This window comes from Haemorhous mexicanus, chromosome 7, assembly GCF_027477595.1.
Source record: "Haemorhous mexicanus isolate bHaeMex1 chromosome 7, bHaeMex1.pri, whole genome shotgun sequence".
Taxonomy (NCBI): Eukaryota; Metazoa; Chordata; class Aves; order Passeriformes; family Fringillidae; genus Haemorhous; species Haemorhous mexicanus.
Genome location: NC_082347.1, coordinates 30718602 through 30742598, shown reverse-complemented (window position 1 = coordinate 30742598; position 23997 = coordinate 30718602). Strand labels below are relative to the sequence as shown.

At 45.1% G+C, this 23997-nt stretch overlaps 1 protein-coding gene across 7 annotated transcripts in view; it reads left to right on the top strand.

Moving 5' to 3' along the window:
* The window catches only part of SH3PXD2A (SH3 and PX domains 2A), a 245802-nt gene that overhangs the window by 78544 nt on the left and 143261 nt on the right, over positions 1–23997 (top strand). For all 7 annotated transcript variants that reach the window (XM_059851916.1, XM_059851910.1, XM_059851909.1 and 4 more), the window contains one exon: positions 21024–21100. In XM_059851916.1, coding sequence (XP_059707899.1) covers positions 21024–21100 — 77 coding nt within the window. The remainder of the gene's footprint in view (positions 1–21023; positions 21101–23997) is intronic.

Here is a 23997-nt window from a genome sequence, read left to right as displayed (position 1 = left end):
GCTTGAATCACCTGCCTGGGCCTTCTTTTCCATTTCTTGGTCTAACAAAGTCTAACAAAGCCAAGGTAGTGAGATACCCCTGATGGTGGGGTAAACAGTACCCTTGCTCCTTCCCAAAGAGCAGAGCAGCCATGGAAAGGATGTTTGGGAAATGAAGGCAGGGTAATGCTGCTGCAGGCAGTTGAGGTGTCCAGGATCTGAGGACTGCAGCATCTTGTGTGATGCCCTCCCACGTCACATGCCCACCACCAGCCAGGTCTGAAGCAGGCATGTACTATGTTGTGAGCAGAGGAGGCACATCACTAGATCTGATTGAAAAGACCTTTGGACACAAGTCAAGAAAAAGACCCTTAGAGATAGGAAAAAGCTTTTCTTGTGGTCATGGCACATTGTTCAACCTGCTGTAATTGTTTTCAATTTCTTTCACTAACCCTAGACAAAAATGTTGTTTTTTCCATTCCTGTCAAAGAGAGGGTGAATTGACTCTCTTTGGTCTGTAAATACTGCCGAGTTGTCCTTGCATTAGCCCCCCTTGTCTGTGGTGGTGGCTGCAGTGGTATCTGACCGCTCAGGCATTTCTGAAGTCCCTCCTTTGTGTACCCAGCAGGTCAAGGGAAGGCTGTGGCATGCTTTGCTTTGTCCAGTTTGTGTTTATAGCCAGGATTGCCTAGTCTAAGCCATGCTTCTGCACTGCAGCAGCCTGAGGTGACTGTCAGCATGGGTGTGAGGAGATTCAGTGAGTCCTAGTAGGAGTGACCAGTCCACTGGTGAGTCTTACTGTATTCTGCTCCCAGAGCTGTCTGTGAAACCAGAAAAGTTGGAATAGGTGAGATTCAAAGACTTGTTTCATGGAAGTAGTTGATGTGGCAGGAGAGGTAACTCCAGCCTGTTGCCCTCCACCCCTTTCATCAAGGAAATACTGGCTAAGCTCACTCCCCAGAACATGCACCGTCACTCAGTGAATAAACACAAGGGATTTGTTGTGGGCTAATTCTGCTGCTGGAAATCAAACCCTGTTCGTGGTCAGATGACATCTTTTCTCTTGGAAAGGGACCAAGGTTAAGAAGACAAGGAAGGCAGGTTAGTTAAAATGTGTCAAAGTCTCTTGGGTGTAAGTAAAGACTATAAATAAAAGCCTTTTAACTTGGAAAAGAACTTTGGAGTGATATGATCAGGCTCAATTTAGTCCAAATATTGCTTTATGCCATTAAGCTGTTATCAGGTTTTGGTTCAACTGCAATAGTTTTACGGCTTCACTTTAGTGGGAACAGTTGCAGCCTTTATGCAAGTGAAGCATTTCCCCCGAAACGTTTGCAGGGAAGACTGCTGTATTGTGCAGGAACCTGGGAGTGAAACTGCCTGGAAACGAATAGCTGGGAAGGTCACCTCCTCTAAATCTTTTTTTTTTTTCCCCTCTCATTCCAGTGTAACTACACAATCTAAGGATTTATATGGTGAACAATGAGGGGATTTAAATGAGGTTTAGTTTTACATTCCTGTATATGAATCCTCAAACTTAGTAATAGAAGCTGAACATTTTTACTTATTTCCTCTTAAGCTGCAAGCATGTCTGATTCAGCAGTGTCTTGAGATGATTTGTCAGGATGAGAAAATAAGTCACACTGCTCTTCCTCTTGGATTAATAGAGAACAAGAATAATCCTGTACCCATAATATTATTTCAGTTGGGCTTGCATAATAGCCTGGAATTGGTTATACTCAATGCAATGCTTTGTAATAATGATGTTTCATCCTTTGAAGTTAGGTTAGTTCATGTCACAATGTCAGATCTGCACAAATAGTAAAACACACACCCCTCCAGTTTTTCTTGACTAGCCTTCATTTTCTGGTCCAAGTTTTGCTACAGTCAATTAGAAGATAGTGGATTTTAATGCTGTTATCCAGCACCATCCCAGCACAAATATCCCATCTCACATTTGGTGTGTTTGCATGTCAGTGTGTGGCTGAAGGTTTAGGAAGATCATGGTGTTTCTAAGAAGTCTTGCTGTGTGCTCAAAGTCTCTGCAGAGCATGAGTAATTCCACCAAAATCATTGTAACTGACCCTCTCCGTGAGCCAAGGTTTTCCACGCCTCTGGGCCTTATTCCTGGCTTTCATTAAAGAAAGTGACAGAAATCAGGCCTCCCATAATTACTTACAATCTGTGAGCTAGGCACATATGTAAATATTTTCAGGGTCACAACTTAGCTCTTTACTTTTAATATACTATGCTATTAGTAATGGGTTTTGAAGAGATTGAAAATCCCACCCATAAGTTTCTGTAGTGTCAAGCCTGCTCAGCCTTGACCTCTGCTCCCAGTGGTATCATTGGATTTACTGTTGACTTCAGGAGGAGCAGTAACAGCGGGCCTGAGTGCTTTTGAAAACCTTTTCCCTGTGTTTTTCTGTGTAAAACCCATCACTGTAGCTGCCAGATTATATGATACTAGGGTTTAAAATGACTTAAGAATGAAATCAAACTGATAAAAAAGCTAAGTTGTAATAAAGCTAAGCAAAGTTAAACTTGCTTTCTTTCTAAGACAAAACAGCTTTCAGAAGGTTTTAATTTTCTCTGGCCCAAGTGGAAAAGCAATGAGTTTGGTTCATTGTGTGCACGTGTGTGTCAACACTGCTGCAGCAAAGCCCAAGGTGACGTCCTGCACCCACTACCAAGCAGCCTTACCTGTGCACATGGGACCAGGTGAGCAGGGCTGCAGCCCACTTTGGGGGCTTGGTTTCAATTTCCCTCTGCCCCTCTACTACAGGGTGTGAACTTGGGAATCACCAGTTAAGCCCATATTTAGTTACTAATTCTGCCCAAGATGTGTCACTAATTTTCCGTGCTTCCAGAAGTTCTTTACAAATAGGAAATGGAAAATCAGGGCACTCAAGTAGAGTAAGTGGGGCTCAAATCTACCCCCAGACTCTCTGCACATACTGTGCTGGGGAAGAAGAGAGACAAACTAGAATTGCTCTGTCTCCCAGTGTAAAGGAAGAATAAATTCATTAAACATTGTATAGCACTCAAATACTGCAGCAGTAAAGTCATTCTGCAGTTACCTATGCCCTGACTGGTGCTGTTGCTGTGTTAAAAGCTTCCTTGCTCACATCTGTTTGCAGAGGTCCTCTGGAGCAGGGTGGTCTCTTGCTGTAAGAGTGATGATAAATACTTAGCTTTTATGGATTAGATTGTTCCACACAACTTGTTCTCTGCTTCACTGGAGGTCGACCATACTCATCATCTATTTGGATGTTCTCCCCTGGGCCCACTTTTGTTTTTTTGCAATTAAACCAGATCCTTTTTTCTGTGGTGTCAGCAGATAGGAGTATTCCTCCAGGCAGCCATGAAGACAGAAATGTGTGGGCTAGGCTGTTGCCTCTCTGTAGCTTTCTGCTCCTCCTCTCCCATCAACAGCTCCCTATGCATGATACTCACTTCAAGGGTGGTTGTGTCCTCTCTACAGCATCCTTTTCTTGGTTTACCTCCCCTTGAAAAGAGAGTCCAGATGTTATAATCCTCTTGTAAGCCCTAAAACTGGCAGGATTTTTGTGTTTGTTTCCATCCTCCTGTTTTGTTTTCATAAGCCTATAGATGGACTTTATTTCTTTAAAAGGTCTCTGGGCTGAGAGATTGCTATTCATCCACTTTTAATTAAAGCAATATAGGGAATTAGGCCTTTCACAGGGGTGGTTCTGGTGATGCCTCTGACTGTTTTTGTTAGTTTTTCTCCCATCTGGGCAAATGCTTGGAAGTGTGAGTTGGCGCTTAAGCTTTTTAATTACCAGAGAGTGAAATTACTATGTTATGGTGAATCGATTCCTTTGCAAAGGAAAAACTGTTTCTTGGCTGCTGCTGTGTGCACTAGTATAACAAAGAGAGGAGGGTTCACTGCTGCAGCCTCAGAGGATGGGAAGGTGGTGGATGCAAGGAGGGAGTAAGGCTTTGGGCATTAGAGCACTGAGGCATTTGGTGACCTGTGATTTTTGCAGTAGGATTTTGAAGGGGTGGAGGTGGTGGGAGCCCAGTCCCTCACCTGGCAATATCCAGCTGTTTCCCACAGGAGTCTGTTTTTGGTTAGGCTGCCAAAGGGACAGGTTTTTTTGACACTGGTAGCACTAGAAGAGTATGGGTGTAGGACTGAGGGTGTGTGGAGAGCCAAGTACTTCTTTTCCCAAGTGATTTATAGTACCTCATTCCCATTCTGTCCTCCTTCAAAGCAATGCTCTCAGGCTTATAAAACAGAGCTTCATGCAAGCAGAGGCTGGTGCAGGCAGGGAACCTCCCATTGGCATGTGGGGTCACAAACTGGTCTTTTTCTGTATCTTGGGGAAAGCAGTGAAATCATCCTCCCCAGGAACATGATTGTTTTGGGTGAGCAAGTGAAAGATCTCAAGAGCAGGTCTCAGGCTGACCTAGGGAAGCAGCTGGCTTTTCCGCCTGGAGTGTTCAAATTATTGCAGGGTAGTTTTACAGTGTGAAAGGCTCCAGCAGGAAATTTTCAGAAGAGCCCAAGTGTTATCTGACCCTGACTCCTGTTTTCTGAAGTGTCAATGTGTTCCTGGTGTGTGTTTGTCCATGTGTTTAGAAATTTGACTTCTGTTTCAAATTGGTTCGCTGTTTTAGTACAATGGAAGGAAAGCTATCACCCCAAGTGGCAGTATGCTTGCAGGAAAACCTGTATTTACCCATGGACCCTTGGGGAGAGGGGATAATCCTCTTCAGTCTCATTAACTTCTGTCTCTTGCTTCTGTCCTTGCACGTAGCTTGTTTCCAGCACAAGGCTGCAGCTTCTCTTGGCTTCCTCAGCCCCGTGAGCCGCACACGGGTTCTTGTGGTGCTGCAGAGCGGCCAGTGTGGTGTTTGTGTCCCTTTCTGGAGTCCTTTGCGTCCATCTCAATGCCAGCATGTGATGAAGGGACTGTCAGGCTGTCCCTTCCGCACTCATCTCTTTTTTTGCTGTCCCCAGGGGCTCACTGATGCTCCATGTGTTTCTGATCTCATGGTGCAGCCAGGCTGGTTTCTCCCTCGAGGCGGAGACGCCGCCTCCGATGTCACTCACTCACTTTGGTTCTGGTCTGTGCGAGTCCTGGGGCCAGACTCTGTTCTCATTGATGGCTTTTCCATTTGCAAATACCTGCTTCCCTTTCCAAAGTGTTTCCCTATTGCAATGTCTGGAAAGGGCCAAGAAAAATTTTTTCTTTTCCCCATTTGCAATGCCTGGGGTTTGCTGGGGGCTCTGGGTTTATGCTGTGGTTCGTTACTGATGGAGGTTTCCTGGGGGTTATAAGATGATCTAAAGCAATCTGACTGGTTGAGCTGACTCAGAAGTGACCCTCCTGAATCACTCCCAGGGACCTGAGCTGTCTCAGGATTTGACTGCAGGAAACTGATCTGCTTGTCATGAAAAATAATATATTCTGTATGTCCTCAAATTATCAGAAATTTGTGAAATTCTTTGCTTATGTATTTCCAAAAATCTCATGTCAGTGCCCTCTTTTTCAAGTAATAGTTATTAAATTAATCTCCAGTGCAGTATCTGAAATGCACCTGACCTTCCCTCTTGGCACATGAACAAAAATTTATAAAATATGAGCTAAAATAAGCAATGTGGAAAACAGTCATCCAGAGAAAAATTTTAAAAACCTGCCTCCTGAACAAGACCAACACCTATGAAAAGGATCCATCTGGTACTTTTTCTGGATAAAAAGCATAACAAATAAGGTGGTAAGTAAGACCTGAACTTTTCTTCATGTCCTAAATGTACTGAATGTGCATCCTCCTTTCTTGTCGTGGTGCACTGGAGAGGTGATTTTGGATGGCCTCAGGAACTGAGGATTCTCCACTTTGGAGGTCTGTACCTACAGGTTAAACAGACTTACCCCAGTAGTGCCATGGGTGGAGCTGATTGTACCATGAATCAGGGTGATGGATTTGCTGCTCTCTTGAGCTCTCATGCTGTGTTTCTGTGATTTGGTTCTTTAGAGCCACACGCTGAAAAGATTGTGATGAAGATTAATTCAGAGTGCATAGCAACTTGATGTGAAGGGGTTGTAAGACTAGTTTGTGGATGTAAGACCTCAGCCTCAAAAAGAGGGATTTTAGTCTACCCAGTAATAGAAACTTGTCAAAATGTAATTTTTTTCCTAAGCTGCTTCTGGTTTTTAATCAAAACTTCATGATTTCTGGACAGCACCACTCTGATTTGTAAGTGGCACCAGTATAATTTGTGTCACCACAACACCGGTCCCTCAGCTGCATGTGCTCTTTCAAGTGTACCTGTATAAATACTGCATTCAGAAAGCCTCCTGTCACAGAGCAATCATTGTAGCAGTTGCAAGAAATATTTATTTCCTCCTTCTTGTAAGTCTAAAGGAAAAAGCCCAATTTTTCTAATCTATTTGCAGCCACATGGCTTTATGCAACTCGGCAGGAAATACTCTTTTGTCTGTCTTGCAGATGAGTGCAGTGGAAGGTTCTGCTTCATCCTGTGGGCTTTTGGGTGCCTGAAAAATTTCTCTCCTGGTCTCCACTGGTCCCACTTTTCTTCTCTTTCCATACCCATCCCTGCATTCAGAGGATCTTAGTAGCAGTTGAATCTGGCCCATCATTTCTGTGTCAAGTATAGCATCACCAAGCTGCTGAGCAGGCAGCCTCTGTATTTCTCACAGTCAGGTAATTTTGTGGTATGACCTGGACTTTGTTTTGCACCAGTACCCAGGTGCTTGGCACTTCCCTGCTATTTATTAACTTGTTCAAAAGCCACAGTGGCATTTTGGTTGTGAACAAGTTGATCTTGGGGACTGTTTTGTGTTTGTACTGTGTCTGGGACCGAGGGTTTCTGCTCTGGGAATAAATACTTTGGAAAATATCTTCTGATTCTTTGCAAAAGAACCACTCCTCCAGCCGTCTCCTCTGCCCTCACGCTGCTGGTTGGGAAGTGGCATTTCCACCATGTTGATCCCAAGAAGGAGACCTACTCTTACCCTGCACAGGGAAAAAGTGAGGGCTGGTTCTGCCTAAATCAGCATGGAAAAATATTATGTGGGGTGAGGCTGAATTCCATCCAAACATAAATAGAGTAGCATGCTCCAGAATATCTTCTTGGTCTAAATCTTGCTCAGAAGTCGAAAATCCCAAGTACCAATAAAGTCACTGACTAATGAACATTACTCAGTTCCTTTGGGTGCGTGGCTAGGGGCACTCATAGTTTCCAGTCATACGATTACTCCTTTTTTACTTTAAGCCATCCTGTTTTCCTTTAGTCTTTCAGCATTAAAGAAATATTGAGTAACTCTGGGTTCTGCTTCTTAATGGCAAAGTCAAGGGATTCCAGAGACATGGATCTTTTCCTGCTACCTGGAAACACCTTCTTTATCTCAGTGCCAGCTGATGTGTTAGTTTCCTGGTTTATTCTCCATCACCTTTTCCAAGTCTCTCTTTCTCACCCCTTTTCCACTGGAACCATAGACAAGTTGGGATTTTCCAAGAAGCAGAGATGAATCGGCAACAGGACATCTGCTCTGCACAATGGGTTTTTGATGATGAGACAGGGAGAGATTAAAATCTAAACCTGAAGTTTGGCAAATTATTTCAGTAAAAGCTTTAGTGAAGGCCAGCCCCAGTTTCTGGACAGCTCATTCTTGACTGCCAGTGGAGGTACAAAGAACAGCCAGCTTCCAGACAAGTCATTAGCCTGGCACATGAGGAACCTTCAATTCCTTGTGGCGTCTTGAAGGAGTTTACCTGCAGGAATAAATGTCTACATGGTACATGAGACCTGTGAGTCCTCGAGCTGCCATTGACAGCTCCTCCTGGGTCATTCAGAGCTGCAGCACTGCACCAGCATTTAGTGTCTTGCAGCATCTGGTGTCATCTCCCAGCACCTCGTGCCCAGAGTTGTCTTTGGATGGGCAGTGACTCTGCTGAGAGGTCTTGCACTTCAGTACCAAATGGAGCTTCTGGTGTTGTGATTTCACGTATGCAAACATTGCCTCAGCTAAATTCACTCCTGTTGTACCTGAGATACTGGTGCACCTCTGAGGACATGACTCTTTTAGAAGTTGTGTGACTTGGAAACTTGTTTCACACATTCAAGTCAGAATGTGGGTTCATGGTGGCTTGAGTCTCTGAGAGCAGTCCTGAGTGGCAGATGAGCCATTTCACCTGACCCGGGTCCAGGTGATCTGTGTTGGCTGGAGAAGGGATATGTGCTGCCTGCTTCCTAAATCCAATTACTTATTTTTCACAGAGCTAACACCACTGTGTGGACTATTCAGCAGCTGCCACTGAAATTTATGGGAATGTAGTTTCTGCAACAATTATCTGCAATTCCTGACACCTGCCACAATCCCATTCTGTGGCTGTGCCATGCTGGTATATTTGACTTATATCATTGTGAGAATTGCATACAAGTATCACCCACTAGTGAAATACCTTCATACGTGGAATCTAGCACAGTGAGTCTTGGATGGCAACACTACACCTCAGATTGTGAGTAGGGATAAAGAAGAATCCCACATCCAATTGACCATGGCAAATCCAATTCAAACTGCAAAGGGATATTTTTCCTCCCATTAGGCAGAATGTGATTAATTTCCCATGTGGAAAATTGTTCAAGACAGAAGTGCTCGTAAATTATGGCTTAAGAGATCCTATTACTTCCAGATCCATCAAAACCTAGTGTGCCTCCCAAAATAGCAATAAGAAGATAATTATATTAACAGCCTTTCTTGTTATTTGATGTATGACTGATATAGGCTGTAAGGTTATTTTCTGCCAGTTCGGAGCCTTCATTTAATGCTTTGGCATTGTGGACATTAACAACAATCCTTGATGTCTGACATTTGAAATAAAAGTTTTACAGAAGAGTTTTTAAAATAGGGGATTGAAAGCTAATAGGTGTCAATGAGCCTACATTTTAAACCAATGCATCCTCTGAGGATGAGGGCTTTAAAACTTCCTATCTGAAAAGATACACTGATTTACTGGAATGATTTGGTCTAGGAGGTGTTAGTGACATAACTAACTTGGCTGGTCATGAAATTCACTTAGGATACTCAAATTTGGAGCTGACTGAAAAACAGTGGGGGAGGATCTCATAATATACATGGTAAAAAGGCAGTTTGGTAGCGGTAAGCAGTGGGGAGGGTGGGGGGGAGAAGAACCATTGCATTCTAGGAAGGAGATTTCTGTAGCTCTGAGGGGATTTCCCTGAAAACTGCAGCTTAACAGTCAGCAGCAGTCAGAAAGCCAAAGGTGGTGTTAAAAAAAAAATAGGCAAAGAATGGTGAACAAAACCCAGAGCTTCAGTTGTGAAAATCCAAGATTTCCCCACGTTGTGAATACTGAATGCAGGTCTGTGTTGCCTCTCAGAAAATGTACATTATAAAGTAAGGTGCTGAGAAGAATGACAGAGGTGATTACAGAGGGGAATTGGCTTTTGTAGAACAGGAGTAAATAGACTAAAAGTCTTCAGTCTTGAACAATGTGATGATTGGGATAGAGTAGAAGTTTGTGAAATCACCAAAAATTTGGGAGTGAGGAAAACATGATTAATTTTATTTCTCAGAATGCAAAAACCAGGTGCAGCCTTTGAAATCTGAAAAGCAAGCTTAAAGTGAACAAAAGGAAGTATGAAATCACAAGCTATGTGATTAAATTATGAAATTCATTTCCAGAGGATTCTACAGGGACCACAAAATCTGTAGGTTCAAGAATGCATTAGAGCAGTTTCTGTCGGATGAAGCCAACATTGGCTGCTAAAAGTTATTTTCTAATTCCCAAAATGTCTAAGCTCTGCTGTGCAGGAATAGAAATTGTGTATCAGGAGAAGGATCCCATTACATGTACCCTGTTCTTGCCTGTCTTCTGCTGTCCAATCTTGTAGAGGGGGAGCTGGATGACAGAGATCTTTGTCCCAAACAAATGCAGCACTCCTACACTTCTGCAACAAAGTGGTTTAAATCTTCCATCCCTTTTCAGTGTGTAATAACCACTAGTGGAGCTGCATTCTTGAATTGAGCTGAACACATAGATAGTGATCCTCCATCTAGAGCTGGAGGAGATGGCATCTGTCCATTCTTGACCTTCTACGGGAGACCACAAGTCTGCAGGCTGGACCACCTCAGAGGGGTTACCTGAGGTGCCCACAGTGTGACTTTGTAACTCCATCCAGACCTGAATAGCACTGCACACCAGGACACAAAGGCAGACAGCATTTGGGGAGCTGCCATTCCTGTGTGGTGGCACAGGGAGAGAAAGACAGGTTTGTTTGTGGGGTGGATTTTGTTAGCAGCCAGTCCTGTTTGGCGGCTCAGTGTCTCTGTGGCTTCAAATGCAATTAATCAGGGCCCAAAAGGGTAATTACCAGTTCACATTCCTAATTCAGATTTCTGTGCTTATTCATGTTAGTGTTTTTTCTTTAATTTAGCAATAAAGTTGGGGTTGTTTTCATGTTTTCATGCTGCTGGCCAAGCGATCGTCATTAAAAATAAGAAAATGGCAAAACATTAGTTTCCAGTCCACCTTTTTCCCTTCTCCCTGGGAAATGAGAAGCCTGTATTAACTGTGAAAGGGAAACAAAAGTGTGCATGGTCCTAGGGTCCTGGTGTCACCTTGGCTGAAGACACTTTTTCTTTCATGGGGTGAGTAATTGCTCAGAGCATTAATCTCTGAAAGAGGCTTTTTATTCTGCAGTGGGCAAAGCTGTTGACATCTGACAGTGCTGTTTCCTCCTTTGATCACACATAAGCACCTTGCTGAACCCAGGAGAAGGCAGCCAGGGCAAGCTGGGGTTGCTCAGCATCCTGAGGTGCAGGGCAGCAGCTCTGTCCTCTTGCAGCCTTAACACTGCATTTACTTGCACGTGGAGGAACTGAGAGGAATTTTTCAGATTGTCGTCCGCTGTCTTCTGGCAGCAGCAGGCACTGCTGGTGCCAAGTCACACTTGAGCGTAGTTTGCATGAAGTGGCCTGAGCTGGGAGCAGCTGACGTGCTCACTCACGGAGGAGCTGGCTGTGAAGGAGGCTGGTTATCAGATAAGTAATTATAAAATCATTTCCCTGTTCCTGTGCATCGGCTGAGCTGTGATAAGTGCTGGTGTGAGCACTTGGAGCCGTGCAGCCGAGCTGGAGCAGTGTGAGTGAGCTTTGCTGTCCCTAGGAAGCCAAGGGACCAACACTGACTCGTGTTGGTGCAGGCTGCTTGTGCCACATGGACCATGGTGTCCCCTGCCTGCCACAGGAGTGGGTTACCCTGCATGCATCAGCAGGGAGGCTGGGGCAGTAGGGGTGGCTTGCTGGTCAGGAGTTAGAGAGGAGGTGCTGCTGGGTGGCCTGGCCACAGACCTGACCCAAAGGCTGTTTCATCAGGCAGTGTGATGTGGTGGGCTGACCTTGCCTGGACATCAGGAGTCCATAAAGCTGCTGTATCACTCTCCTTTTCAGCAGGACAGGCAGGGGGGAAATAAGATGGGAAAAAACAACTTGTGGGTCAAGATAAAGGCAGCTTGATAAAGTGAAAGCAAAGGTCACATGTGGAAGCAAAGGAAAATGAAAGATTTATTCTCTACTTCCCATTAGCAGGCCGTGTTTGGCCGCTTCCATGGAAGTGGAGCTTCATTATGTGTAGTGGTTACTCTGGAAGACAAGTGTCAGAAATTATGATTGCCCCACCTTTCTCCTTCTTTCTCTCAGCTCTGACTGCTGAGTTGATGTTATACAGTTTGGAATATCCCTTTGGTCAGTTTGGGTCAGCTGTCCTGGCTATGTCTCCTCCCAAGATTTTGCCCACCCCAGCATTCTGATGGTGGTGATGGCAATGTTAGACAGCTGTGAGGCTGTGTGAGCACTGCTTCTGGAGCACAAAAACACTGGGGTGTTAGCAACACCTTTCTATCTGCAGATACAAAGCACAGCACCATGCTCTGCTGCTATGGGAAAATCATCTCCATCTTAGCCAGATCCAATCAATACCTGTGGGCACAAGTGTCCCAGGTGGGTTATTGCACTGCAGGCTCAGAGGAGGCAGGACAAGGGGTGCAGGTCTGGCTTTGAAGATGGCAGAGGTTGGTGCAAAAGTGACTGCAGTAACAGTCAGAGCCCCAATGTGTGCCTATTTCCCTTCTCCTGAAGCACAGAAACTGGTCATCCCTGCTTTAAAGTGCATGCTTGTGAGCCTTTGAAGCAGCAATAGCTTTATCAGGGATCAGAGCAGGCAGAGAGGAAATCTCTACCAGAGATTGCCTTAATAACACTTAAAAGTAAGATATATTGAAGAGAGGTGTCTGGAACCAGAGGATGATGTCTGTGGTTTGAGAGGGTATCTTGCTTGGTCTGTGATGAGCTTCTTGACTCAGGGGCCAGCCAGTTTTGGTCTGGTTGTTGTTCAGCAGCTTCTTCTGTACCTGCTATTATCTAGTGAAAATTCAGCTTAAACTAGTCAGCAGTTTCACCTGGAAGACTCCAGGAGAGCGCTTTGATTTAGGAAACAAGAACAGTGCTCTGTTTTGTGAAGCACTGGGGATTTCATTTCTTACTACAGCTCTCTGGAATCCTAGCTGGTGAGTTCCAGCCTCTGAGTAGCACAGATACCTAGTTTGTTTGCTGACATATTGTTTCTTTGTTTAATTTCCGTGTTAATTGGTACCTTCCTAAAATCCCAGCTGCTCTGTGGAGCACTGTCCCTGCCAATCTGACTGCTGAATTTCACCTCCTACAAGATAGGACATGTGTAAACTGGCAGCTGACTTAATCAAGATCTTCCACTGGAAAGAGTTTTACCTCTTTTGTGGCAGAAATTTAGAATTTGTTTTCAATTAAAATAAATGAACGGGAAGATTTTTCTAGCCCTAGATAGCAACGTAGGTGTATTTTCATGCTACATGTGATCAGCAGAGGGATCTAGGGACTGGCTCTATGGCTTTCATTAGTGTGTGCTCGTTTTGTGACCTTGTGAAGCCACGTTTGCATCCCTACCCCTCAATTTGCAGTGTTCCTGTAAGAACACACGCTGTGGCACCGCGTTATTGCATGGCCACCCTCCCTGTAATAATAACTTTGATCTACGTGGTATGAGTGGAAATATTATTTTATTCACAGCTCCAGTTCTCAACCAGCTTAAGGGTGGAGTCTCCCAAGCACTGTTATTGCCCATCACACCAGAGGATGTGGCTGGGGCCTTACTGTGCTTTTCCAGTGTAGTTTGGCAGGGGTGTGGTGCACATCCATCTCTCTGCAGTGACCCTGCTGCAGGGTCTCTTATCCCAGTGGATGTAGCCCCAAGGCTCCCTGCTGGCAAGGTTGGTGCTGGCCCAGGACCTCTGAGGGAGTGTCTCAGGCTTAGTGTCACACCAGCTCCTACATGAATGACAGGTCTCACAAGAAAGCGTAAATGTTTTAATAGGCTCTGTTCCTTAAGGCTCCTGCTTCAAAAGACTGAGGAGGTGTTGCAGGAGGGGCCATATGGTCCTTTCCTGAGGGTCCATACCACTCAGTGTCAGTAGGAAGACACCTGGTGACTTTACCAGACCTCAGTGAGCAGTGTGGTACTTAATGTGGGTTTGGAAAGAGCAGAGGAAGAGTTTTGTTAGTGTAGCTGCAGGGATAAGGGTCTTGCCCCTTAGGAAGAGTATTTTTTATGGTTAAGGTGGCACAAAGGCACTTGAGAGGCTCTTTCATTGTCTTACTCAGGAGTCAGGCACTGAAGTAGCTCAGATGAAACAACCATTTTCACCAGCAAGTGCGTAATACCCACAGGAACTGCTCCTTCCCAAAACTGTTGGGCCAACGTGCAGCAATCCATGTCATTGCAACACTGCCCTGGGAGTGAAAGGTGCTCTGGAACATAGCTCTGCAGACTGTGGAGCCCTAAGGATTTGGAAATCACAGGTTAGGAGCCGCTAACTACCTTGGTGAAGGCAGGACAGTGGCGCCAGCTGATGCAGGAGGAAAACCAAGTGTTTCAGCAATGAGATGCAGTGGTTGATGTTTCTCTGTTTGGTGCAGGGTCCAGATAGTCTGATCACTATTTAAGCCTTGGTGGTTTTGCACATTAAATTTGCAAAACTTGGTCCTGGATATTTGGAAATGGATCTTTTTGGGGGATGTTCAACAAAAGTTGCAAAGAGTGCAGTGGGTGTGATTCTTGTCTGAGGGAGAAGCATGCAGAGGTAAGGATCTGCATAGGCTTTCCTGGTTTTCTGTGCCTTTTGTTCCCAGTGTAGCAAAAGGTTATGCAAAGAGCAGGACACTCCTGCATCCTCTGTATGATAAAGCCCTGCTGTTTCCTAAGGCATCATTTCTCAGGTGTTTTGAAAATCTGACCCTCTTTGGGCTCCTTTTCTCTCTGGGACTGGCAGTTGTCATGGTGTTGGATCCTCCAGGTGAGGGTGTGCTAGTTGCTGGCTGCAGGTGTGAACACACTTCTCCCTCTGCCCTCAGACACACTGACTGCTTTCTGCAATTAAGAGCTCTTGGCTCTTTGAAGGATAATGTAGCTCTTGCAACCAGCAATTACACACGAGTTCACTTTCCCCCTTGGAGAAGCTGAGCTGTGTAGTTTGAGGAGGCACCGATTTCACTGCAGAAATTGAAGACCTGACCCACTGAATCAACACTTCCAACATTTTATCACCATACATAGACTGGGAAGTTCAGTTTTAAGGGTTCTGGGGACTTGTGCTTATACTGAGATCATCTTGTGTAGGGTAGATGCTTTACTTTGCTGTGATCTGGTGGTAAAGTTGTTTTAAGTGAAGTGCTGATGGATCTCTGTGTTTGCTGGTGCTCACAGACCAATGCACAGGGATCTGCCCCACAGTGAAAAAATTGAAAGGATAATTTTGTGCAACTTCTGCCTGCCCTTTCCAGACCAAACTCTGTATCATTTGCCTACACTGTGATTCCTGCTTTGCTTTGGAGAGGTGAGAGATTTGCAACTGGGATCTCTGAAGAGGAGATTACAGCAGCAATGGGTTGTTTGGGTGATAGCAGCAGGACACAGAGCAATGTGAAGTAGCTCTTGGCCTATGCAAAATATTCTACAAACATAGCTTGAGATTTGCACCCTATGGACCCCATCTGTCACTCCTGAATTTCAGTGTCAGTGCTCATGGCTTTTCTCCTTCCAGCTGAGCCTGATGCTTCAATTCACAAAGTATGTACTAGCAAAGCCGCTCTGGAGCTGATGCTGTTGTCCCTGGAGGATAATAGCCAGCCCTCCAGACACTGCAAAACAGCCATGTTCAGAGGTGGGAGCTCTTTGGAAGGGAATCTGGCCTTGCCACTTGCCTGTCTTTGGTTCCTCTTTCTAATTATCCACAAAAGGGCATATTCTGCTTATCACTTCTAATGGAGGAAGACTTCTCTTCCTGGTGATACTCTTTTATACAAGCCATGTTACTTCCCATGCTTTATTGCTTCTCAGTGATTTTCTTTAACATTGCAGCTTATGCACATTAAAAACAGGATCCAAGGGCAGGAGGACACTGTTCCCACCATCCCCCACATCTCAGGGCAATATTGTTATTGCTTGTGTGGCTTTCCTGGCTGCCCCATCTGTCTCTATCACCTCTTGTCACCTTCCATAGTAATTCCTGCTGATTAGCAAAGGCCTTTATCAGCTGGGGCTCTTTGGCAAGACAAGTTCAGCCAACAGTTCTGACTCTGTCACGAGTTTCTACTTATTAAAAAAGTCCTTCCCCCTCCCACCGGTGGAAACACTATGAATCATTTCCCTCCCCTTTCTTTGTCAGGAGCAAATGCCATCAGTGTTAGGACCCTGGCATTGACTTTCTGACTCCAGGAAATCATGGGTGAAACAATCCATGGAAACTGGAATCCCCATTTAAAAGTAAGATATTATTTTGTAAGGAACACACCTCCCTTCTGGCTGCTATCAGATTGCCATCTGATTGACAATCACATGTACTTCCATGAGAAAAAGAATCTTTTGTTCTATTCCATATCATTGTGCTGTTGATTTGTCTGTTTTGCAGTGCAAGGTGGCAGTGCATGTTTAAATGCCCCATTTTGGAGATAGATTGTGTGTCAGGTGCCTGAGAGTTTTGGCAGGACCCTGAGGTGGATGTCATAGCTTAAAAGGGTTGAGGGGAATTTGTGTCATATTTGATTGCAGGCCTGTGCTTCTTATTTGGTGTATAAAAATAATTCAAACAGCCATGTGTAAGAATTAGAAGCCTTCATAAAAATACTTGAACAGCAAAATAGTTTGTTACACTGTAAGAAGCTTCTTAGCCCAAAAGGAGAACCTGTAACTGCACAAGGGCTAAATTCTTTATTTTTGTTTACTGATGCACCTGATGCAGTGTAACTGCAAGAAGAGTCTGACCTCAACTCCCAGGTACCTCTGAGAAGCTGATCTTGGGTTAGACATATTACTTGGCAATACATACAGACCTGGTGCCTCCCAGGTTTTCAGGTAACAAAGGCAGAGAATTAACAGCCCAATACAAGAACAACATGAAGAGGCAGGAGCAGGAGCTCTTTCCTGCTCTTGGGAGAGAGAACTGACAGAACCTCTCCAGCTGGAGCTTCTGTAGTCAGGGCTGCACATGTCTCTTTTAAACCTAAATCAGATGGACATTAGAGTACTTTTAATGCTCCCATTAGTCTTCAGGCTGTCCACTGTAGAATATCTATCATATGGCTTGCTTCACGTACTGCATTCTGAAGTGTGGTGATGGTGCTTGAAATTCAAGATTAAATGTCAGTATGCATTTGTCCATCATTCCTTTGATGGTGTGTTTGGTCTCTGGCAGAGGCTCTTTGCATCCAACAATTGGTGTCCTTAGGCCAATCCATCACCCAGACATACTTGGAAATGAGACTCGAGCTCAGCATTCAGAGGGTAAGACCAAGAGATGAATCTGTTCTCTGTCAGATTTGGAAGGGAGCTAAAAACAATTTCCCTGCTCCCTGTTGGCTCTGCAGCAGCTGCCTCTCACTGTCTGGCTCCAAGGGAGCAGCAGAGCTGGCAGCTTGGGACTGAGCCACTGCCACAAAGGTGGGAAGGTCACAAAGGCATCCCTAGAAGGTTTCAAGGCCTGGATATGCAGCACCTCTCCTTGGCAGTGAAAGGTGTGATCAGGAGATTTGTTTTAGAGACTGTCTTAGAGCTTACAAATCACCAGTCAAGGGCAGTGGCTGCTGACAGCTGGCATCTGCTGTGATTGCAGGGACTGTGTACCATATGTCCCCCTTCTTGAAGAGGAAAGACTGGATTCTCCTGCTAGGCATCCCCTCAGGGACTTGTGCAGCTTCTTTGCCTGGTGGTGCCTGGTACTGTCCTGCCTTGGTGCTCCACAGTGTCACCAAGCCCCACAGGAGCTGGGCTTCTTCCCTGTACAAAACACATCCTTGGCTATTACAAACCAGGGGGCTGTGGACCCTTCTGGTGTACTCAGCACTGGTCTGTGGACTAATGGGAGCACCAGAGTGTTTGGATGCATTTAAACCAGTTTGTTCTTGGGCCTCGTGGCACTTGTTAAAAATCTATATTACTCCAAGTATGAGGTGATGCAGGAATAAAGTGATATTCTGAGGATACATTTAAGCTTACAGAATCAGCAGCTGCCAGATAGACAATCTCCTGCACAGCTTTATTATTCCCACTTTGTGCACCCACTGTGTATACAGGAGGAAACTTAGGTCTTGTGAGAGAAGAGGTGTGTGGTCGTGAAATTAAAGACTCTGTCTATATATATATACACACACACACATATACACACAGAGATGAAGGGATAACTTAAGATGTCCTCTACTATGTTAAATGTGATACTTTGCCTCTTATCCATATTAATTTCCTAGGAATAATATTTTCTTTCAAGAAAAAATGATTAAAATAAATACTGTTATCCTGCATTAGCAGAAGGGCTGGAGCCCTGTCTTTCCCACATCTCTCTTTCCAATTGCTGCTGTCTTCAGAGCCCTTCCTAACATGTGCCAGACCTCCCTTGGCCCTGTCCAAGCCTGGCACCCCAGTGAATGAAATATTTGCGTGAGGCATGGTCATGTTGTGTAACCTTTGACTTCCCATCTGAATTGAGACAGACTTCCTGTTCACTTCCTAGCTGGGCTGCAGCATGGTGAAAAGGCACTCATCCTTCTGTAAAATGGGGCTGTAGTGCCTGAGGAGGCTTAAAAGAGCTGCAGTAAAATTCAGGAGGGAGAAAGCAGCGTTCTATGTACTCACAGAGGAGAGATGCCTTCCTTATATTCCCAGAGGAAAAGCCAAGTGGCACATAAACCACTGCTCCACCCTCACCAGGAAGTTGTCTCGGCTGTTCTGCATTTACCAGCCACCCTGGAACCTTCCCAGTTGATGTTGGTGCTGGGCAAAATGCTCCCTTCCAGTGCCATCCAGAGGGCTCCTTGGATGATGTGCTCCTGCTGCTCTGCTCTCTGCCTTCCCTGGATTTATGGTGACCCTATCTCCCTTGTTAGGCAAAGCTTTCCATTGATGGGGTCTGCGCTCACTTGGAGAAGGTAAAGAGTGTACAACATGGGTCTCTCATATTCCCTTCCTTTTCCAGGCTTGTGGGACCTCCCTTGCTTTCAGAGGAAGACCAGGAGAAAAGAGGGAGCTGGAGAGAGCAGTAGTAACTGGCAGTAGCCTGACACCAGCTCCTGCTGGTTGGTTGTGGTGGCTTTGAGCCTTTATCAGCACGATCTGATTTCCCAGACAATGGAAGAAGCTGGGCCCTTGGGAAGCTGTCCCTCCTTAGGTCACTCTGTCAATGAGACCTCTCTGTCTAAAGACCTCCAGAATTTGTTGGGGGCTCCCCTCCTTGCTGCCATCAGAACTGGACATGTTTGCAGGGTGTCCTTGTTTTTCGTCTTGTTTTTTTCTTTGTGGACTGCCATTCCATGGTGCTCTGAAATACCCAGTCTTCTCCAGATCTCAGCTTTGAATGCCATACTGGGCTGGACAGCTACAGATCTTCCCCACTGGCCTCGTGGAGCCTTTCCAGTTTCCAGTAGGAGGAGGAAAATCTTCCTTTTGCTGATGGGATTAAAATGGAAGCACCTTTTGGGCTTTGCTTTGTCCTAACACCACAGTTGCCCTGATATTTTCCATCTCCATTTAAGGAATGAATTAAGAGTCATCATATCCTGGGGTCTTTTTTGTACTCTGTTTAATGTAACATTCTTTATTATTACTTTTAGAAAAGCTGAGTTGCATTTACAGGAGACCTTTCATGTGTTTAATTTTTGGTTCCTTTATGTTTTTATATGGTCACCTGTTCAACTTTCAACTCACGGCTTGAACTGAAAACAGGAAAGCCAGAAAGTGAGAATGTTTCCAAAATGTCATTTTCTCTTTGCAGTATATTTATAAGAGTTGCAAAAAAAATACCAAGGTCTCCCACACCAGCATTTCTGGAGCACTGAGAAAGGAACTGTTCCATTCTCTATAACTACCCCTATCTCTTTCTGCCCCAAAAAAGCAGTTTATTGCAGTTATGCAGTTAAAGTGTGATCCTCAAGGCAGGTAATTCTCACCATTTACCAGACAGAGAAGCAGGAAATCAAGAATCTTTCAGTGTGTCCAGTGTGGGTCAGTGCAGGAGGATGGAAGGGTCACTTTCCTTCTCCAGCTGCTTTTGACTAAATTGCTCAAGCTGATGCAATTTGACTAAATTGCTCAAGATGATGCAATGTCTCAGACATGCATTGAAGATTTCCCAGTGACCACAAGGCATCACATCCTACAGGGATGGCTCAGCATCAGCATAGTAATGAGATAACCACAGGGAACCCAGGAGAGAGAAATTGATGGCACCAGGAAATGGCTTTACCTCACAGCACAAACTGTTTTGTTGCCAGAATTGGGGATAAAGATAAACCACTTTCTCTTGTCTGAAACAAAAGGCTTTAACACCTTCCAGATTAGCAGCTATGGAGGAAAAGGCAGCCAAAAGGGGCAGTGTCTGGGGGAGGCTTAGAGCCTTTGCTACTGGACTGTCAAAGGCTGCTGTTTCATTAACCTCTCAGATTGTGCAATCAGATGAAGTCAAAGCCACATAATAAGATTTTGGATCTGATTTGATTTCTTAGTCCAGTTTCTTATCTCACAATCTATGGATGAGTATCTTATTTGCCTGTTGGTAGAAGAAGTCTGGAGCAGGGTGTAGTATAGATGTGGTTTTTTTATAGATATTTCATGGACTAAATAATGCTGGCAGATACTGTTTTCTTCTACCACAAGGAGAACATACAATTTATTCTTGTCTGATTATATTAAAAGAAATACAGCACAAAAGGAAAAGGGAAGAAAACCACCAAAAAAGGATATGAAGATATAATCCCTTCTAGCCAAAAAAATACCAACTCTATGACATCCTTGTGTGTGGGGAAACTCAGTTCCTAGATTATTTTGATAAACTTTGTTACAATCAGTTTCACACAAAACCCGGTTGTTTATTTAATCTTAACTGCTTGCAGAAATGTCATGCAGTAAGGACATGGAGGTTATTATATTTCTTTTAGTTTAAAAAAAAAGAGTTTGTTTATTTTTCTTCTGTTATTTGGTTTCTCCGTGTAGATTTATAAGGGCTCTGTCACCAACAGTCTTGTATTTGCTTGTGAGCTGGGTGTGTGGCTTGTCTGCCTGGAAGGGCAGGAGCATCCACAGTGGGAGGCAGCTGAGTGGGGAGCAGATGGAGCCCCTGATGCTTCCTGCACAGCCAGCGTGGCCATGCCAAAGTGACCCTGAATTGGGAGCGAGTCATAACATAGTGTCAGTCCATTCCAGGGTAGTGGCATCACTATGAGGGAACCAAAACCTTTTGTGTTACCTACGGGGTGAAATCAGAACCCCCCTCTGTCCCATACATCCCTGAGTCCCCTTCTGGAGGCTCACACAGGCAGCACTGTGGTGGCAGCCATCCAGGTTTCATGCTGACAGCCATGGTTGGAGTCAGGGATGAAACTCCCTCTGCTTGGTGCTGTCCCACATGGCTGGTGATGCCCCTAACCCTCCCCTTTCGTGTGTTCTCTCCGCAGGCAAGATCCTGTTCCGGAGGAGCCATGTCCGAGACGTAGCAGTGAAGAGGCTGAAGCCCATCGACGAGTACTGCAGGGTAAGGCTCTGGGGAGCACAGCCCTCCTGCCTGGGGGCTCAGGGCACCACCAGGGCTGGCATTTCCTTGCTGGAGAGTGCCGACATCCATCACAGGGAAGGATGGTCCTTCCCAAACACCACCAAGACTAACAGGGCAGGTGGAAACAGGCTGCTGTTTGCTCCTAGGCTCCTGGCAGCATTTTCCCTGGCACACTTACTGTACTGGTTTGGTGCCTCATTTTCTCAGTAAGGGCTCTAAGCCTCACCTGCCCTATTGTGGGGTTTTTTTTCCGCATCAGCCTTGATGATTCAGGAACTGAGCAGGCAGAGTGGCACAACTAAGGTGATGTTTGCTTCTGTTTCCTGCCTGTCTGTCCCCTGGTGCCACATGAGACAGCGGTGGCTGGTGCAGCACTGAGGGTGGACCTGTGTCTTTGAGGAATGCTTCTCCTCATGATTGAAAGCCTAGAAATTTATTGCTGGACAGAAAAGCTTGAGTCTGTTGAGAAGAATATTAAGCCACCTAATCTTTTCTTTCTAAACTAGAGTTTATGATTTGATGATAATTAATTCTCTGTCAGTAGAATAAAAGTTGTTTGCTTAGGCAAGTCCTACTTGCTTAGGCAAGTAGGATTTCCAGTTTTTGCAGAGGTATTGAGTCCATCAGCACATTATTTAAACCCCAGACTTCCTCTCTTATTTCCCTTGAGGTTTTCTTTCCATTTTTAGAAAGTCAGAGGAGCAGGTGGAGGGGGAAAAAAGCATTCCCAAGAACTTCTCCAGTCAGACATTTGCTCATCCAAAATTGGAAGCAGATTGCCAAAGTGCCTGAGGCGTGCTGGGGGGGGTGGTGGTGGTGAAACCCATGTCATCTGCACCCCCGGGGTGAGGAAGCTGCAATTAAAGTCTTCTCTCATGAGATCAGGCTTTCTTGTGTGACAATTAGTGTACTGTCTTCGTGCTGGCAGCCAAATGGCTCTTTCTGAAATATGTAGGGTCTCAGTGGGTCCCCAGCCACCCTCCTTCAGACAGGAACTGCTGGTGACAGGAGCAGCGAGGCTGGCTGATGTCAGGGTTCACCCAGCAGATGCTGGTGGGGAAAGCAGGGACTTTGTCACCCAGCAGTGAAAGCAGTGACCAGGGGCAGCTGGTTCTCTGGGGCCCCATTGTCTGTGTCCCAGACAGACCTGACCTGACCCAGCCAGGCCTGCTGGGGCTCCGCTGGTCATGGCCAAGGGGTGTGTTGTGGCTGATGCACATTCGTTGACACTGTGGTGCTGTGATCCCTGCTCTCTGCATTTCCTTTTTTCTCTCTTGGAGAAGTCTGGCTTGGGTCATAGAATCACAGAATGGTTTCACCTTGGTTCAGATCTGCTGCTGCTGCCCAGACATGACTGGATATGTCCCTGAAGCCAATCTGTTTACTTAAGCCATGTATTGATAGATGCTGCTTTTGTGAACAGAGACCCTGCAGTGTTGGATTAGCCCAGTGTTTCCTGTCGCCAGCAGCAGCCACAGTGGTTCTCAGCAGAGTATCACAAACCTTTAGTGACTTCTCCAGAATATTATTCCAGTGGTCTCTGGCGCATATGTTTCTTGTGCTTGATGTAGTGTCTTCTTATTTTGTTTGCAGTTTACTGTACTTTGTATTTAATTTGCCTTTGTACCCATTTCCTGCTTTTCTACCCTTCTCCAGTGGATATTTTGACTCTTTAGAGAATTGTATGGAACTGTAGAGCAAGAGCATAATTTTGACAAGTTCAGTCCTACTTCTGTAAGAGTTCAAAGCTTATGTCCATATTAATCCTCAAATGGGTAAGCTGACAAATTTGAAAAAAATTAGAGAATTATGCTGGAATGATGTGGGTGAAGCTGGTGGAATAAATGTGACATGGGATAATAAAATGAATAAACAGAACAATAGACCTCTGTCCCCTGGCATCTGTGTGGCAGCAGAGGGGGAGGCAGGTTCAAATGCAAAGTCCATGGGTTTTTTTTTCTTTTTTTTTTTTTTTTGCAAGATAAGAGTTCTCCATCCATTTCACCTGCCCTGGAAAGCTGAAGCACAAATGGGGGATGCAAATGTTTGACCATTTGTTGTCTTGTTTTTGCAGACTGTCTGTCAGTGTGGAAATTTGCATGGCTGAGAAACAGGTCTTACTCCTGCTGTGTGGAAGTGTTTGTAGTTTTTGTGCCAGGAACAGGCAGAGGCTGTCCTAGAGTTTGTGGGGATACTTGGCAGTAAGGGGAGGTCTGCAGAAGATTTCTATATCAGGGGCATGATCCCTCTGGACCCTACAGCTCATGCCTGTATCCCTCATGCCTGGGTTATTCCTAGTGCATTGTAGCAGCTTAGAGAAATGCCATCACAGAGGTAACTGGGCCAGTGGTTTTGCTAAGGCTGCAAGAAACTTTGAAGTTGCAATGAAAACGAGAGGAGTGGGATACGTGGGAAGATTTCCAGGAGTTTTCTCATCTGTAAACATGAAAGTGCAGAGTCTGGATGTCCTTACTGGTAACCTGAGTGAGTTACCAAACAAACTGTGTTTTGCCAGTAAATGTGTGCTGCCCACTGGAATTAGTCTCTCTGGATGATTTCCCTCTAAACTGTAGGCTTGGAATTAGTTTAGTGTGATTTAAGGTCTTCTGGGCTCATTGGGCCCAATTTTCTAAATTTGTTTAGGAATTTTTGCCAATGTGAAAGAAAGAGCAACTTCATAGAGCTCCCTTCCCAAGGGGCATTTTATTTATGAGGCTTTTGATCTCTCAAACACACCTCTGGTGAGTGTTTGTCCAGTGTGTACCATCCTGTCTTCAAGAAAGACCTTTCAGGTCAGTGGTTCACAAAGCCATCACTCTGTCCTTTCACAGCCCTCTGGGAAGACTCAGGCCAGAATTTGCTGGCTTCCATTTTTG